Below are 19,428 nucleotides of genomic sequence, written 5' to 3' on the forward strand. Positions count from 1 at the left end.
GCTCACTCACTCACTCACAGACTGACACCTCACTCACTCACTCACTCACAGACTGACACCTCACTCACAGACTGACTCCTCACTCACTCACAGACTGACTCACTCACTCACAGACTGACTCACTCACTCACAGACTCAATTTCTCACTCACAGACTGACTGACTCACTCACACACAGACTCAATTACTCACTCACAGACTGACTCCTCACTCACTCACAGACTGACTCACTCACTCACAGACTGACTCACGCACTCACAGACTCAATTACTCACTCACATACTGACTCACTCACTCACTTACAGAGTGACTCGCTCACTCACTCACAGACTGACTCACTCACTCACTCACGGACTGATTCAATTACTCACTCACAGACTGACTCACTCGCAGACTCAATTACTCACTCACAGACTGACTCACTCACAGACTGACTCACTCACTCACTTACAGAGTGACTCACTCACTCACAGACTGACTGACTCACTCACTCACTCACAGACTGACTCACTCACTCACAGACTGATTCACTCACTCATTCTCATACTCCTCGCTCACTCACTCACACACAGACTCAATTACTCACTCACAGACTGACTCCTCACTCACTCACAGACTGACTCACTCACTCACATACTCAATTACTTACTCACAGACTGACTCACTCACAGACTGATTCACTCACTTACAGAGTGACTCACTCACTCAATTACAGACTGACTCACTCACTCACAGACTGATTCACTCACACACTCACTGACTCACTCACTCACTCACTTACAGAGTGACTCACTCACTCACAGACGGACTGACTCACTCACTCACAGACTGACTGACTCACTCACTCACAGACTCACTCACTCACAGACTTACTCACTCACTCACAGACTGACTCACTCACAGACTGACTCACTCACTCATTGTCAGACTCCTCGCTCACTCACACACAGACTCAATTACTCACTCATAGACTGACTCACTCACTCACAGACTGACTCCTAACTCACTCACTCACAGACTCACTCACTCACAGACTGACTGACTCACTCACAGACTGACTGACTCACTCGCTCACAGACTGACTCACTCACTCGCTCACAGACTGACTCACTCACTCACAGACTGACTCACTCACTCACAGACTGACTCATTCACTCACAGACTGACTCACTCACTCACAGACTGACTCACTCACTCACAGACTGACTCAATTACTCACTCACAGACTGACTCCTCGCTCACTCACTCACTCAGTCACAGACTGACACCTCACTCACTCACAGACTGACACCTCACTCAATCACAGACTGACTCCTCACTCACTCACAGACTGACTCACTCACTCACAGACTGACTCACTCACTCACAGACTCAATTACTCACTCACAGACTGACTGACTCACTCACACACAGACTCAATTACTCACTCACAGACTGACTCCTCACTCACTCACTTACAGAGTGACTCACTCACTCACAGACTGACTCACTCACTCACAGACTGACTCAATTACTCAGTCACAGACTGACTCCTCGCTCGCTCGCTCACTCACTCACTCACTCACAGACTGACACCTCACTCACTCACAGACTGACACCTCACTCACTCACAGACTGACTCCTCACTCACTCACAGACTGACTCACTCACTCACAGACTGACTCACTCACAGACTCAATTACTCACTCACAGACTGACTCCTCACTCACTCACAGACTGACTCACTCACAGACTGACTCACTCACAGACTCAATTACTCACTCACAGACTGACTCACTCACTCACTTACAGAGTGACTCACTCACTCACAGACTGACTCAGTCACTCACAGACTGACTCAATTACTCACACACAGACTGACTCCTCGCTCACTCACTCACACACAGACTCACTCACTTACTCACAGATTGACACCTCACTCACTCACAGACTGACTCCTCACTCACTCACAGACTGACTCACTCACTTGCAGACTCAATTACTCACTCACAGACTGACTCACTCACAGACTAACTCACTCACTTACAGAGTGACTCACTCACTCACAGACTGACTCACTCACTCACAGACTAACTCACTCACTCACAGACTGACTCACTAACTCACAGACTGACTCACTCACTCACAGACTGACTCACTCACTCACTCACTCATTCTCATACTCCTCACTCACTCACTCACAGACTCCTCGCTCACTCACACACAGACTCAATTACTCACTCACAGACTGACTCCTCACTCACTCACAGACTGACTCACTCACTCACAGACTCAATTACTCACTCACAGACTGACTCACTCACAGACTGATTCACTCACTTACAGAGTGACTCACTCACTCACTCACTCACTCACAGACTGACTCACTCACTCACTCACAGACTGACTCACTCACTCACTTACAGAGTGACTCACTCACTCACTTACAGATTGACTCACTCACTCACAGACTGACTCACTCACTCACTCACTCACTCACAGACTGACTGACTCACTCACTCACTCACAGACTCACTCACTCACTCACAGACTGACTCACCCACTCATTCTCAGCCTCCTCGCTCACTCACACACAGACTCAATTACTCACTCACAGACTGACTCACTCACAGACTGACTCACTCACTCACAGACTGACTCACTCACTCACTTACAGAGTGACTCACTCACTCACTTACAGAGTGACTCACTCACTCACTCACAGACTGACTGACTCACTCACTCACTCACAGACTGACTGACTCACTCACTCACAGACTCACTCACTCATTCACAGACTTACTCACTCACAGACTGACTCACTCACTAACTCACAGACTGACTCACCCACTCATTCTCAGCCTCCTCGCTCACTCACACACAGACTGACTCACTCACTCACAGACTTACTCACTCACTCACAGACTGACTCACTCACAGACTGACTCACTCACTCATTCTCAGACTCCTCGCTCACTGACACACAGACTCAATTACTCACTCATAGACTGACTCACTCACTCACAGACTGACTCCTCACTCACTCACTCACTCACAGACTCACTCACTCACAGACTGACTCACTCACTGACTCACAGACTGACTCACTCCCTCGCTCACAGACTGACTCACTCACAGACTGACTCACTCGCTCACTCACAGACTGACTGACTCACTCACAGACAGACTCACTCACTAACTCACAGACTGACTCACTCACTCACAGACTGACTCACTCACTCACTCACAGACTGACTCACTCACTCACAGACTGACTCACTCACTCACAGACTGACTCACTCAGAGACTGACTCACTCACTCACAGACTGACTGACTCACTCACTCACAGACTGACTCACTCACTCACAGACTGACTCACTCACTCACAGACTGACTCACTCACTCACAGCCTGACAGACTGACTCACTCACAGACTGACTCACTCACTCACAGACTGACTCACTCACTCACTCACAGATTGACTCACTCACTCACAGACTGACTCACTCACTCACAGACTCACTCACTCACAGACTGACTCCTCACTCAGTCACTCACAGACTGACTCACTTACTCACAGACTGACTCACTCACTCACTCACAGATTGACTCACTCACTCACTCACAGATTGACTCACTCACTCACAGACTGACTCACTCACTCACTCACAGTTTGACTCACTCACTCACAGACTGACTCACTCACTCACTGACTCACTCACTCACTCACAGACTGACTCCTCACTCACTCACAGACTGACTGACTCACTCAGTCACAGACTGACTCACTCACTCATTCCATCACAGACTGACACCTCACTCACTCACAGACTGACTCACTCACTCACAGACTGACTCCTCACTCACTCACAGACTGACTCACTCAATCACAGACTGACTCACTCACGCACTCACTCACAGACTGACTCCTCACTCACTCACTCACAGACTGACTCCTCACTCACTCACTCCCAGACTGACTCACTCACAGACTGACTCACTCACTCACATACTGACTCCTCACTCACTCATTCACAGACTGACTCACTCACTCACAGACTGATTCACTCACTCACTCATAGACAGATTCACTCACTCACTCACAGACTGACTCACTCACTCACTCACAGACTGATTCCATCACTCACTCACAGACTGACTCACTTAATCACTCACAGATTGACTCACTCACTCACAGACTCTCTGGATCTTTGACTGACTGATGCACGGGCGGACAGGCAGTACGGGCAGTGAGACAGACAGGTTGATGAACAGGCAGTCAGACCGACATTCCGGCATTGCAGACAGGAAGACAGGCAGACTGATAGCTCGGCTGTCAGACATTGAGACTAGACAGAGAGACAGACAGGCAGACATACCACATAGACAAAACAGGGGGGGGGCGGCAGGCAGACAGACAGAGAGGCTGACAGACAGAGAGGCAGACAGACTGACAGGGAGACGAAGAGACATGTTAACAGACAGAGAGGCAGACAGACAGACCAGATAGACCAGACAGGAGGGAAGGCAGGCAGGCCGACAGATTGAGAGGCACACAGAGAGGCAGACAGACAGAGAGGCAGACTAACGGCAGACTAACAGACAGAGAGACAGACAGAGAAGCACACAGAAAGACGAGAAATCAGACAGACAGCCAGATAGGCCGGCAAGACAGAGGCAGACAGGATGAGCTGATGAGGATGACTTACGTGGGCTCTGTGTCCCACGTGATAATCACAACTACTATCCCCTTTATCACCATCATCAATGGTATAGCCATCATCGCCATCATCATCATCACCACCAACATCATTATTGACGCCATAATCATCAACACCATTAACGTCAGTCAAAATCATAATTATCATCACCAGAACCATCACAATCTGCCTCTCATCATCTACCCATGTCACCTGGGTCTGTCACGTAACCTCCTGCACCTAGCCTGGCACACCAGTCTACCCATGTCACCTGGGTCTGTCACGTGACCTCCTGCACCTAGCCTGGCACACCAGTCTACCCATGTCACCTGGGTCTGTCACGTGACCTCCTGCACCTAGCCTGGCACAGCAGTCAATCCATGGCACCTGGGTCTGTCCCGTGACCTCCTGCACCTAGCCTGGCACACCAGTCTACCCATGGCACCTGGGTCTGTTCCGTGACCTCCTGCACCTAGTCTGGCACACCAGTCTACCCATGTCACCTGGGTCTGTCCCGTGACCTCCTGCACCTAGCCTGGTACAGCAGTCAACCCATGGCGCCTGGGTCTGTCCTGTGACCTCCTGCACCTAGCCTGGTACAGCATTCAACCCATGTCACCTGGGTCTGTCCCGTGACTTCCTGCACCTAGCCTGGCACAGCAGTCTACCCATGGCACCTGGGTCTGTCCCGTGACCTCCTGCACCTAGCCTGGTACAGCAGTCTACCCATGGCACCTGGGTCTGTCCCGTGACCTCCTGCACCTAGCCTGGTACAGCAGTCTACCCATGGCACCTGGGTCTGTCCCGTGACCTCCTGCACCTAGCCTGGCACAAGCACCGTGGTAACATTGCCGCCACTCAGGGGCATTTGTAAATGTCCACGTCCAGCTCTGGGAAGTGAATCCACCGCTGGATGAGGGTCTCCCCACGCCGTGCGGATCCTTATTTGACCATACGTCACCTCGCTGGTCAGTGTGAAGTCAGTTGCATAGAATGCGGGGAGCATAGATGTACAGTGAACCAGACGTGTTGCTGTCCTGCTCCGCTGCCCACAGCGCTGCCCACAGTGTGTGCCGTGACATCGTATAAAGTAACAGAGGCAGAGATTCCCCGTGTCGCCTGGGGCAAGTGATGCAAGCGAGCAGCGCCTATGAAGGCCGGCACGGCACACGAGGGGGGGGGGGGGCAGCACCAGGCCCGCCCGCCCGCCTTTGTCTCCCCGGTGCTGATGTTGACACACCGCACCAGGTACTCTTCTCAGGCTCAGTGGACCAGGAGAGATCCTGTACCGGTGCTGATAATCGTCACCGGTGTTGGCTATGAGCGGAGAATCGATCTCGGGTCGCCGGGTTGGTAGCGCAGTGCGGTAACCACTGCGCCACCGCTCCTCGACGCTGACACAAAGGCAAAGGTCCCCCGTATAGCCTGCAACAGACTGTTGGGACAAGTGCTGTTAGCGAGCACCTATGAAGGCCGGCAAGGCACACGAAAGGGGTGGGTGGCCAACACCACGCCCGGCCGCCTTTGTCTCCCCAGCGGCGATGTTTAAACACCGCACCAGGTACTCGTTTGAGGCTGAGTCGACGCAGGGGGCAGGCCCATGACCGCTTCAGATAATCGTGACCGGCGTTGGCCGTGAGCGGGAATCGAACTCACACCCACCGACACACACACACATCGCGTTGTGTACAAACGTCCGTCTACGCAAACGTGATCACAGAGCTGCCCCTGCACGCGGCTTTATTCGCGAATGTCCGAATATCACGAGGACGTCCAGCTCCAACACCACGCCGCGAGGGATCATGATGGGGTGGGAACTGGGTTGACCATACTTCACCACCATGGTAAAGTGCTAGTTGGTGAAGAGGTGTTTTTATCCCCCCCCCCTGGAACGATTCAAGACCATCCACGTTTTAGCAACTGGCGTCAAAACCGTGACCAGCGATGGAACTCTGAGCGCCAGTCGCACAGGCGCAGTGTGCTAATCACAGCGCCACCGCTCTTCCCCCGCGGACGGCGGATGCAATCATTGGATGAATATCAAGAGCGCACGCCAATCAGTACAACAGCAGACACGTTAAGATTGCAATTAATAATACTAATGGTATCACTGCGGCACAATATCACGCGTGATTAATAGCGAGTGTCATTATTGTCACGCGGACGTACAAACCTCCCCCACCTCCCCTCCAAAACCCTTCCTACCTCCGCTCCACTCCGACCTCGCGTACCGGTTACCTGGCAGTAGATAGAGCCTGTCGCTCCGGTCCCTGTTGGTTTGGGGTCAGAATAAAGGAACAGGATGCGGATGGGATCGGAGAGAATCTGGGAGAATCTGGGAGGAAGATCTGGGAAGGATGATCTGGGAAGGATCTGGGAAAATCAGGGAAGAGGATCTGGGAGGAGTATCGAGAAGGAGTATCGGAGAGCGAGATCGGGTGGCAGGGAGCGGTGATGCGGCAAGTCGGGTCTTTGCGCAGCGCGATCTTTATAAAAAGGGACGCAGGGATGAGCTAAGGACCGTACCACCCCGCAGCGCCAAGGGGGGAGGGGAGGTGGTGGTGCTGGTGGTGGCTGTGTGGGTGTTTAGACGAAGCCAAGTGAGATTTATTTTGGGGAGGGTGCAGGGGGCCCGGATGAGACGATGCGAATGTTGGGTGATTCGATAATGGAATAAAACAAATCAGCAGACGATAAAATAGCTCAGCGAGGCGGCATTGCCACTTACTTCGATGCCACATCTGTCTCTTACACGTAATAAATAATAAGCAAGCGTTTGCACATCCCATCAGCCTGACGGCCTTCCTACTGGGAGGGCACGATTTCAGCGGCGCTGGTTCAACACAAGCAACAGTCTGGAGCGGTCTCGACATTCAGTGTCTCGCTTGAATCACCGAACCTCCTCCCCGATCCTGGTGAACTGCCAGTTGTTCTCAGGCAAGGTCCACTCTCTCCAGCAACACACGACATAGATCCATCAGGGGCATGACGAGAGGGGAGGGGAGGAAGGAGGACTGCGATGGTGGATCGACGTTTACGAGTAACGCGACTCCATCATCATCAGCAGCGGCCATGGTTAATCCACTGCTCGATGAAGACCTTCCGCATCCGCCGACGCCTTCACGAACCGTGCCATGTTGGGATCCACCGAGCGCCTGCACGCGAACGATGCAATCGCTCCGTCTCGGAGCTGTCACTTCGTGTTTAGTCTCGACCATCGGACATCATCAAACTGAAACCATAAACTAGAAATGTGTTTTTGTTATTTTACCAGGTAAGGCCCGCTGAAGTGTGTAGCTCTTTTTCAGAAGCGGCCTTGCTGCAAATGATAGCTCAACGAAGTGGCTTATCACGTGGACATTTGTAGCAGACAAATACTATGAAGTCTAAACGCGTGGCGATGGTGATTCTACATTTAGAGTGAAGACCCCGGAGAGACCCGGAGAAAAATCCACGGGGGGGAGAGCGAGAGAGAGAGACGCGCAAACTCCAAATATACAGCAGCAGGCGTCAGGGTCGGGATCGAAGCCACGACCTCCTGTAGACCAGGCGAGGTAGTTAACATCTCCTATCCACCGTGATGATGAGAGAGAGACAAGCAAACTCCAATTATACAGAAGGGGGTCAGGGTCGGGATCGAAGCCACGACCTCCTGTAGACCAGGCGAGGTAGTTAACATCTCCTAGCCACCGTGATGATGATGATGAGAGAGAGACACGCAAACTCCAAATATACAGCAGCAGGCGTCAGGGTCGGGATCGAAGCCACGACCTCCTGTATACCAGGCGAGGTAGTTAACATCTCACCAGCGCCCCATCATCATCGTCGTCGTCCCTTCCAAGCCCCGCTCACTTTTCTGAGCAGCTTGAACGATGCGGTCGACCTGTGCATGCTCTCTACAACTATCCGAGACGGAAGTTGAAATTAACCAGAATTTTGTGGCGGTGGAAATTCCATATTCTTATGACGGGAGGGGGGGGGTCAGAATAGAGAGCTATAGGATTATTAATTACTGGTGACTGTCCGCAAAGTGGTAGTCGTTTTATCGGCAAGCTAGTGTGATAGGCTGAGTCGACCACGTTTACGTGACCAATGCGCCTCGAATTACGTGCTTTGAAGTTGGGGCATTGTCCGAAACGTCGCCTCTGATATATTTTCCATTTTAAGGCCACGCACGGTGTTGTTACCGAGGTGGGGGGGTAGAGGGGAGGTGGGGGGGTAGAGGGGAGGTGGGGGGTAGAGGGGAGGTGGGGGGTAGAAGGGAGGTGGGGGGTAGAGGGGAGGTGGGGGGGTAGAGGGGAGGTGGGGGGGTAGAGGGGAGGTGGGGGGTAGAGGGGAGGTGGGAGGAGGAGGTGGGGAAGACGGGGGGGTGGCGGGGGATGTGGGGGAGGGGGGGGTCACTCCAGCTGCAGTGGCGTGGGGCTGAGTCGCCCCCACGTGGGCAAATATTGTAAATGCGGATGGCTCTCAAACCACCACTGCCACCACCACCAACGCCAACCACCACGAGCCCAGCAAGCAGCAGCAGCACCACCACCAAGCGCCACGTAGCACGATGGGTACTCGCATCACCAACTACACCAGCATCGTCATCACAACTGACGCAAAAAAACACAAGCGCGATACACAACACAGAGTCATCATGGACATGACAGGGGGTGTGGCGAGGAGGAGGAGGCGATGGTGAAGGGCCCGTTTACGACTCATCATCATCATCATCAGCCGTGGTTAATCCACTGCTGGATGAAGGCCTCCGTGAATCCACCATCATGGTTACTGCATCGCGCTCTTAGATGCGCTTCTGCGGCCGTCTGGAACTCTGTTCTACGATATTAGGAAGCCACTGGAGCTACGGACTTTTAAATCATCGAGATAAAAAATGAATTTATTTACAACTTTTTTCTCTACAGTTTATTGCCCTTCTCCCGCACATACAATTAGCACGGTTGACTACGTACGGTGCGAAAGAAGTTCAACATACGTACAACGCCCATGATCATCATCATCCATCATCACGACCACCACTGCTACTGCAATGGTTGTCACACACCATAATAACCATACCAACCACCACCGAATGTTAACAACGTAACCACCACCACCACGATGACCATTACCACTACCACTTCCACACCCACGACTACCACCGGCACCAGAAACTGTCAGATATTTAAAGGCAGGGCCCCTCCTTTGTTAGATATGTGATCGCATTTAGACACAACAGACATGAATCCACATTGTGTTGTGTTGACTCACACAGAGGGCATAGACTCACGTAGGGACCAGCAGACTCACACAGAGAGCAATAGACTCACAAAGAGACCAGCAGACTCACACAGAGAGCCATAGACTCGCATAGAGACCAGCAGACTCACACAGAGATCCATAGACTCACATAGAGACCAGCAGACTCACACAGAGACCCATAGACTCACAAGGAGACCCATAGACTCCCACAGAGATCCATAAACTCACATAGAGACCAGCAGACTCACACAGAGATCCATAAACTCACATAGAGACCAGCACAATCACACAGAGATCCATAGACTCACAAAGAGACCAGCAGACTCACACAGAGAGCCATCGACTCACAAAGAGACCAGCAGACTCACACAGAGAGCCATAGACTCACATAGAGACCAGCAGACTCACACAGAGATCCATAGACTCACAAGGAGACCCATAGACTCCCACAGAGATCCATAAACTCACATAGAGACCAGCAGACTCACACAGAGATCCATAAACTCACATAGAGACCAGCACAATCACACAGAGATCCATAGACTCACAAAGAGACCAGCAGACTCACACAGAGAGCCATCGACTCACAAAGAGACCAGCAGACTCACACAGAGAGCCATAGACTCACATAGAGACCAGCAGACTCACACAGAGATCCATAGACTCACAAGGAGACACATAGACTCACACAGAGACCCATAGACTCACATAGAGACCAGCACAATCACACAAAGATCCATAGACTCACAAAGAGACCAACAGACTCACACATAGATCCATAGACTCACACAGAGATCCATAGAATCACACAAGACCAGTAGACTCACACAGAGATCCATCGACTCACGTAGGGACCAGCAGACTCACACAGAGAGCAATAGACTCACAAAGAGACCAGCAGACTCACACAGAGAGCCATATACTCACATAGAGACGAGCAGACTCACACAGAGATCCATAGACTCACATAGAGGCCAGCAGACTCACACAGAGATCCATAGACTCACACAGAGAGCAATAGACTCACAAAGAGACCAGCAGACTCACACAGAGATCCATAGACTCACATAGAGACCAGCAGACTCACACAGAGATCCATAGACTCACAAGGAGACCCATAGACTCACACAGAGATCCATAAACTCACATAGAGACCAGCAGACTCACACAGAGATCCATAAACTCACATAGAGACCAGCACAATCACACAGAGATCCATAGACTCACAAGGAGACACATAGACTCACACAGAGACCCATAGACTCACATAGAGACCAGCAGACTCACACAGAGATCCATAGACTCACAAGGAGACCCATAGACTCACACAGAGATCCATAAACTCACATAGAGACCAGCAGACTCACACAGAGACCCATAGACTCACATAGAGACCAGCACAATCACACAAAGATCCATAGACTCACAAAGAGACCAGCAGACTCACACAGAGATTCATAGACTCACACAGAGATCCATAGAATCACACAAGACCAGTAGACTCACACAGAGATCCATCGACTTACGTAGGGACCAGCAGACTCACACAGAGAGCAATAGACTCACAAAGAGACCAGCAGACTCACACAGAGAGCCATAGACTCACATAGAGACCAGCAGACTCACACAGAGATCCATAGACTCACAAGGAGACCCATAGACTCACACAGAGATCCATAAACTTACATAGAGACCAGCAGACTCACACAGAGATCCATAAACTCACACAGAGACCAGCACAATCACGCAGTGATCCATAGACTCACAAGGAGACCAGCAAACTCACACAGAGAGCCATAGACTCACATAGAGACCAGCAGACACACAGAGATCCATAGACTCACAAAGAGACCAGCAAACTCACACAGAGAGCCATCGACTCACAAAGAGACCAGCAGACACACAGAGATCCATAGACTCACAAGGAGACACATAGACTCACACAGAGACCCATAGACTCACATAGAGACCAGCACAATTACACAAAGATCCATAGACTCACAAAGAGACCAGCAGACTCACACAGAGATCCATAGACTCACACAGAGATCCATAGAATCACACAAGACCAGTAGACTCACACAGAGATCCATCGACTCACACAGAGATCCATAGACTCACACAGAGATCTATAGACTCACAAAGAAACCAGCAGACTCACACAGAGAGCCAAAGACTCCCAAAGAGACCAGCAGACTCACACAGAGAGCCATAGACTCACAAAGAGACCCGTAGACTCACACAGAGACCCATAGACTCACACAGAGAGCCATAGACTCACGTAGAGACCAGCAGACTCACACAGAGACCCATAGACTCACACAGAGACCCATAGACTCACACAGAGACCCATAGACTCACACAGAGACACATATACTCACACATACACCCATAGACTCACAAAGAGACCCATAGACTCACACAGAGATCAATAAACTCACAAAGAGACCCATAGACTCACACAGAGATCCATAGACTCACAAAGAGACCAGCAGACTCACAAAGAGATCCATCGACTCACAAAGAGACCCATAGACTCACACAGAGATCCATAGACTCACACAGAGACCCATAGACTCACACAGAGACCAGCAAACTCACAAAGAGACCAGCACACTCACACAGAGATCCATAGACTCACACAGAGATCCATAGACTCACATAGAGACCAGCAGACTCACACAGAGATCCATAAACTCACACAGAGACCAGCAGACTCACACAGAGATCCATAGACTCACACAGAGATACATAGACTCACACAGAGACCCATAGACTCACAAAGAGACCAGCAGACTCACACAGAGATCCATAGAATCACACAGAGAGCCATAGACTCACACAGACCTATAGACTCACACAGAGACCCATAGACTCGCAAAGAGACCAGCAGCCACACACAGAGATCCATAAACTCACACAGAGACCTGCAGACTCACACAGAGATCCATAGACTCACAAAGAGACCCGCAGACTCACACAGAGATCCATAGACTCACACAGAGAGCCATAGACTCACACAAAGATCCATAGACTCGCAAAGAGACCCATAGACTCACAAAGAGATTCATAGACTCACATAGAGACCCATAGACTCACACAGAGATCCATAGACTCACACAGAGACCAGCAGACTCACACAGAGATCAGCAGACTCACACAGAGATCCATAGACTCACATAGATACCAGCAGACTCACACAGAGATCCATAGACTCACAAAGAGATCAGCAGACTCACAAAGAGATCCATCGACTCACAAAGAGACCCATAGACTCACACAGAGATCCATAGACTCACACAGAGGCCCATAGACTCACACAGAGACCAGCAGACTCACAAAGAGACCAGCACACTCACACAGAGATCCATAGACACACACAGAGATCCATAGACTCGCATAGAGACCAGCAGACTCACACAGAGATCCATAAACTCACACAGAGACCAGCAGACTCACACAGAGATCCATAGACTCACACAGAGATACATAGACTCACACAGAGACCCATAGTCTCACAAAGAGACCAGCAGACTCACACAGAGATCCATAGACTCACACAGAGAGCCATAGACTCACACAGACCTATAGACTCACACAGAGACCCATAGACTCGCAAAGAGACCAGCAGCCACACACAGAGATCCATAGACTCACACAGAGACCTGCAGCCACACACAAAGATCCATAGACTCACAAAGAGACCCGCAGACTCACACAGAGAGCCATAGACTCACACAAAGATCCATAGACTCGCAAAGAGACCCATAGACTCACAAAGAGATTCATAGACTCACATAGAGACCCACAGACTCACACAGAGATTCATAGACTCACACAGAGACCAGCAGACTCACACAGAGATCAGCAGACTCACACAGAGATCCATAGACTCACATAGAGACCAGCAGACTCACACAGAGATCCATAGACTCACAAAGAGACCAGCAGACTCACACAGAGATCCATAGACTCACATAGAGATCCATAGACTCACAAAGAGACCAGCACACTCACACAGAGATCCATAGACTCACACAGAGATCCATAGACTCACATAGAGACCAGCAGACTCACACAGAGATCCATAAACTCACACAGAGACCAGCAGACTCAGACAGAGATCCATAGACTCACACAGAGATACATAGACTCACACAGAGACCCATAGACTCACAAAGAGACCAGCAGACTCACACAGAGATCCATAGAATCACACAGAGAGCCATAGACTCACACAGACCTATAGACTCACACAGAGACCCATAGACTCGCAAAGAGACCAGCAGCCACACACAGAGATCCATAAACTCACACAGAGACCTGCAGACTCACACAGAGATCCATAGACTCACAAAGAGACCCGCAGACTCACACAGAGATCCATAGACTCACACAGAGAGCCATAGACTCACACAAAGATCCATAGACTCGCAAAGAGACCCATAGACTCACAAAGAGATTCATAGACTCACATAGAGACCCATAGACTCACACAGAGATCCATAGACTCACACAGAGACCAGCAGACTCACACAGAGATCTGCAGACTCACACAGAGATCCATAGACTCACATAGATACCAGCAGACTCACACAGAGATCCATAGACTCACAAAGAGATCAGCAGACTCACAAAGAGATCCATCGACTCACAAAGAGACCCATAGACTCACACAGAGATCCATAGACTCACACAGAGGCCCATAGACTCACACAGAGACCAGCAGACTCACAAAGAGACCAGCACACTCACACAGAGATCCATAGACACACACAGAGATCCATAGACTCGCATAGAGACCAGCAGACTCACACAGAGATCCATAAACTCACACAGAGACCAGCAGACTCACACAGAGATCCATAGACTCACACAGAGATACATAGACTCACACAGAGACCCATAGTCTCACAAAGAGACCAGCAGACTCACACAGAGATCCATAGACTCACACAGAGAGCCATAGACTCACACAGACCTATAGACTCACACAGAGACCCATAGACTCGCAAAGAGACCAGCAGCCACACACAGAGATCCATAGACTCACACAGAGACCAGCAGCCACACACAAAGATCCATAGACTCACAAAGAGACCCGCAGACTCACACAGAGAGCCATAGACTCACACAAAGATCCATAGACTCGCAAAGAGACCCATAGACTCACAAAGAGATTCATAGACTCACATAGAGACCCACAGACTCACACAGAGATTCATAGACTCACACAGAGACCAGCAGACTCACACAGAGATCAGCAGACTCACACAGAGATCCATAGACTCACATAGAGACCAGCAGACTCACACAGAGATCCATAGACTCACAAAGAGACCAGCAGACTCACACAGAGATCCATAGACTCACATAGAGATCCATAGACTCACAAAGAGACCAGCAGACTCACACAGAGATCCATAGACTCACACAGAGATCCATAGACTCACACAGACCTATAGACTCACACAGAGACCAGCAGACTCACAGAGAGACCAGCAGACTCACACAGAGATCCATGGACTCACGTTGATTCCAACAGACTCACACAGAGAGCCATAGACTTATACAGTGACCAGCAAATTCACACAGAAATCCATAGTCTGACATAGCTTTGTATGGATATTTGACTGCGTTGATAAAAAAAATGATACCCAATATTTTGTGAAATAACAGAATAGCCAAAGCTGGAAAACCACATAGTTTCAAACAACAGCAACAATAACAACACAGATGTGCATACAAATCACGCAGCCTCTGTACATTATGCAAAATAAATAGCATTAAAAAAACAGTTTTTTTAAACACGCTTTAATGAAATGTACCGTACTAGTAATGTAAGAACTCCTCGACTCCAGGAAGTGGCCCCGAAGCTTGCCATAACGTAAGGGACCGTGTTGATTTACAGCCAACGTCAGTTGAGCGTGGACAATTAGATCCAAGCCGAAACATAACATATAAAAAATGTTTACAAAAATGTTTAATGATATAATATAGTATTGTCATCAGTATGACATAAGTATACCAAGTTTGCAGTCGATACCACATTAGGAAGTGGGTTAAAATTGAGTTACAAGATTTGAGGATACAACAGCAACAGACAGAGTGAGTTAATAAAAAGCGTGTAAATAATAATCAAACCATCAGCAGTTCCCGAGGAACTGCAATGTGGTTCATCTTGTCTGAGGTCGCCATGAACATCGATGCGAATAAATGTGACTGCCGGCAGCAGCGGTGATGCAGCTACAGATGAACTGTGGACCGTGGTTTCGTTACGACCAGGACTCATCAGTGCGGTGGTAGTCACAGTGTCGTCACTGCTGCGCTGTCTGCCTCTGGGAGCCATATGAAGCGTGTGCCACGTGGGGTCGTCACATCAACACCGTTGGGCCCAGTGTACGTGTGTATGTTGAACTGATAATGATGATGCTTAGGTATGTTGATCTTCTTTCACACCGTACGTAGCCAACCGCACTAATCGGAGGTGCGGAGGAAAGACAACAAACTAAACACACAAAAAGCAGTTCTGAAGAAATTCGTCTTTAATTCATCTGATGCCGGCGATAATCACGTCTGTACGTAACCGATAAAGTACGGACGATCGTAATATTGAGTTTGCGAGTAATCGCGCGCGGCGTTGCAGCTGCATCTCGCAACACTGCTTGTGGGAGCAAACCGCAGGAAGCGCATAAAACCCGCGCACGCGAGCGAGGGGGCAACGCTCGATCCCATCGTACAGAAGCGACGGGTTGAGATTCGTCCACACTTTGCTGTACCGCAGCCCGGGTGCGGGCTCCTCCCCGACGCGCCCAGCCAAAGCGAAAGGGGAGTTTCGCAATATCTGTTGCGGTGACCCGCCAACCCTCGCTGCTGACTCCACACACGGCGCAAGATCGTAGCCCACGTGCAGAGTAGCCACCGCCGCCACTTAACGAAGAAACAAAAAAAACCAACCCCTTCCATTGTTTCTCTACAGCGTGCTCAGACGAGCTCACTGTTGTTGGACGCTACGGTGCAGTGCGATGTTGGTTCGTCCAATACCCACGGGAAACACGGGCGAGTCGGTCGACTGCCCGTCCGCTGGCACCGGCGTTCGTTAGGCATGATTCCGCCGGGGGATGCACTCAGATGAAATCAATGTTTGATGCGGAGCGAGGGGGCAATGCCAGCGAAACGCCGCGGAACATTTGCCCGCGTGAATAATTGAGATGGCATGCGGCTCAGGGCCCACGCGGAGTCGCTTCTGCGTAAAAAAAAGTGGTTGGGGGGAGGGGTGCTGGAGGGGGGTGGCTGAGAGCGCATTCGTGAAGCTCAATTTGTCGGAAAAACGAACACGTTGTTCGGTACAGATACGCGATATACAACACCAAGTGGGAGAGGGGTGGGGGGAGAGGCGGTGTGTGAGAGAGAGAGAGAGAGTCGAGTTGGAGAATTGGCGACGATCCATCGACTCGCTGCATCGGATCGCAGACTTTGCGAGCTCAGCTGCCGATGCGCTCCCGTCGAGCTGAGCGCGGCTCTTTGACACCCGAGTCCGCGTCACTCGCCGCGTCACTCGCCACCGTGGGTTGGCCGGGAGCGGGAATCGAACCGATGGGGCGTCGGGGTTCGTAGCGCAGTGCGCTAACCACTGGGCCAGCGCTCCCCGCACTCACCCTGGGCAAAGATCCCCCGTTTAGCCTCAACAGAATTTGGGGGAAAGTGCTGTTACCGAGCACCAATGAAGGCCTGCACGGTGCACGAGGGGGAGATGGGGGGGGGGGGGGCAACACTACGCCCGGCCGCCTTTGTCTCCCCAAGGGCGATGTTTACACGCTGAACCAGGTACTCAATTGAGGCCGAGTCAGCCGATGCGAGGCCCGGGACCGGTTCAGATAATCATCACCGGTGTTGGTGGCCGTGAGCGGGAATCGAACTCGGGTGGCCGGTTTATGAGCGCAGCGCGCTAACCACTGCGCCACCGCTCACCACAATTGGTGGATGCATGGCAGTGCGCCATGGCGGCCTTGGTAGGCGCCGATTGCTCACAGCACTTGACCCAAGATGGTGTTGAGGCTATACGGGGGATCTTTGTCTGAGTCACCCATCCCAGGGCTATGGAGGCTCAGGCCCTGCTTGGGTTGAGGTTGGGGGGTGACCCCGGGTGGTTTATTCGGCCAGAGAGCGTCGATACTTTTGCTGCGCGTCGGCTGTAAATAGTTGATGGTGATGATGATGTTCGTCCCGGTGGAGGGCAGGCGGCTGGGGGGAAGAGGGTGGGTGGGCTGGGGGTGGAGGCGGCTCGTGAAGGACGCTGCTACTGGGCAGTTGAAGACAGTCGCCCTCCAACAACAACGGAGGGCAAAGGAGCGACGCTCACAACAACGAGCGGAGGCACCGGGCGATTAAAATGCGGCAAGATTGCACAGTTGGGGGCACAGGTCGTGCATCTGCCAGTCATCTCAGTCAGTCGACCCATGGCACCTGGGTCTGTCCCGTGACCTCCTGCCAGCGGGCGTTCGACACTTCACGTGGCCCTAAAGTGCACATGGCCTGGCACGAGCGCCGTGGTGACGTCACCGCCACTTCGTGGCGAATCGGGGGTATTGGGGGGAGGGCGGGCACGTGAGTGGTGATTCCGGTGGCAGCGAGAATGTGGATCAGCAGTGCCGTCAATATCACGGCGCCGTGATGGTGGTGGTGGCGGTGGCCCCTCTGATCCGGCACTGCTGTGGAGGCAGCAGCGAGAGTTGGTGGATCACACAGAGATGGGCCGTGAAACTTCTTTCCCACTATGGTGGGCGTCGAGGAGGAGCCGTAGCCCCTGGCTGTCCTAGGAGGTGGTACAGCAGAGTGTGTGGACACATCTCCATCTGTTCCACACTCCCGTCCCGGGGGTGGGCATCCAAGAGGAGCCCGCGGCTCTGCCAGGAGAAGGCGGTGCAGCACCTCCGATTGGCACGGTTGGCAAGGTACGGTGCGAAAGAAGGCCAGTATACACACGGCAAAAATGTGAACTCCACCTGTTCCGTCTGTATGGGATCGAGTGTTTTCCCCTCGCACGCACGCACGCACTCACGGGTCTTCTGCGGGTGCTCCGTTTCGTCCCCACGTGTAAGCGCTCTTGAAGTTGTCGATTCATGATGGTGACTGGGCGCTCTTGTTTTTGGGGGTCCAGGGGGGGGGGGCGGGGTAGGGGGTCACTGACCTTTGACATCGGAGGAGAACCGGGCCGAGTGTCGCGACACGAATAGCTGCAGCTGCTGGTCGAGATGGCACGACGTGGAGTCCACGTCCCAGGCTCGCACACCTGGACACCACACCGTGATCATCAACATCATCATCACTCTCAACATCACCACGACACCCTCAACATCATCATCACTCTCAATATCACCACTACACCCTCAACATCATCATGATCATCACTCTCAACATCACCACTACACCGTCAACATCATCATCACTCTCAACATCACCACTACACCCTCAACATCATCATCATCACTCTCAACATCAC

General features: G+C 51.4%; 1 protein-coding gene across 1 annotated transcript in view; it reads right to left on the reverse strand.

The window, feature by feature from the left end:
* The window catches only part of LOC144935606 (uncharacterized), a 55,590-nt gene that overhangs the window by 29,941 nt on the left and 6,221 nt on the right, over window positions 1–19,428 (reverse strand). Inside the window, exon 2 of the mRNA XM_078862431.1 lies at window positions 19,117–19,218. Coding sequence (XP_078718557.1) covers window positions 19,117–19,218 — 102 coding nt within the window. The remainder of the gene's footprint in view (window positions 1–19,116; window positions 19,219–19,428) is intronic.

The sequence above is a fragment of the Lampetra fluviatilis genome, chromosome 13 (assembly GCF_964198595.1).
Source record: "Lampetra fluviatilis chromosome 13, kcLamFluv1.1, whole genome shotgun sequence".
Taxonomy (NCBI): domain Eukaryota; kingdom Metazoa; phylum Chordata; class Hyperoartia; order Petromyzontiformes; family Petromyzontidae; genus Lampetra; species Lampetra fluviatilis.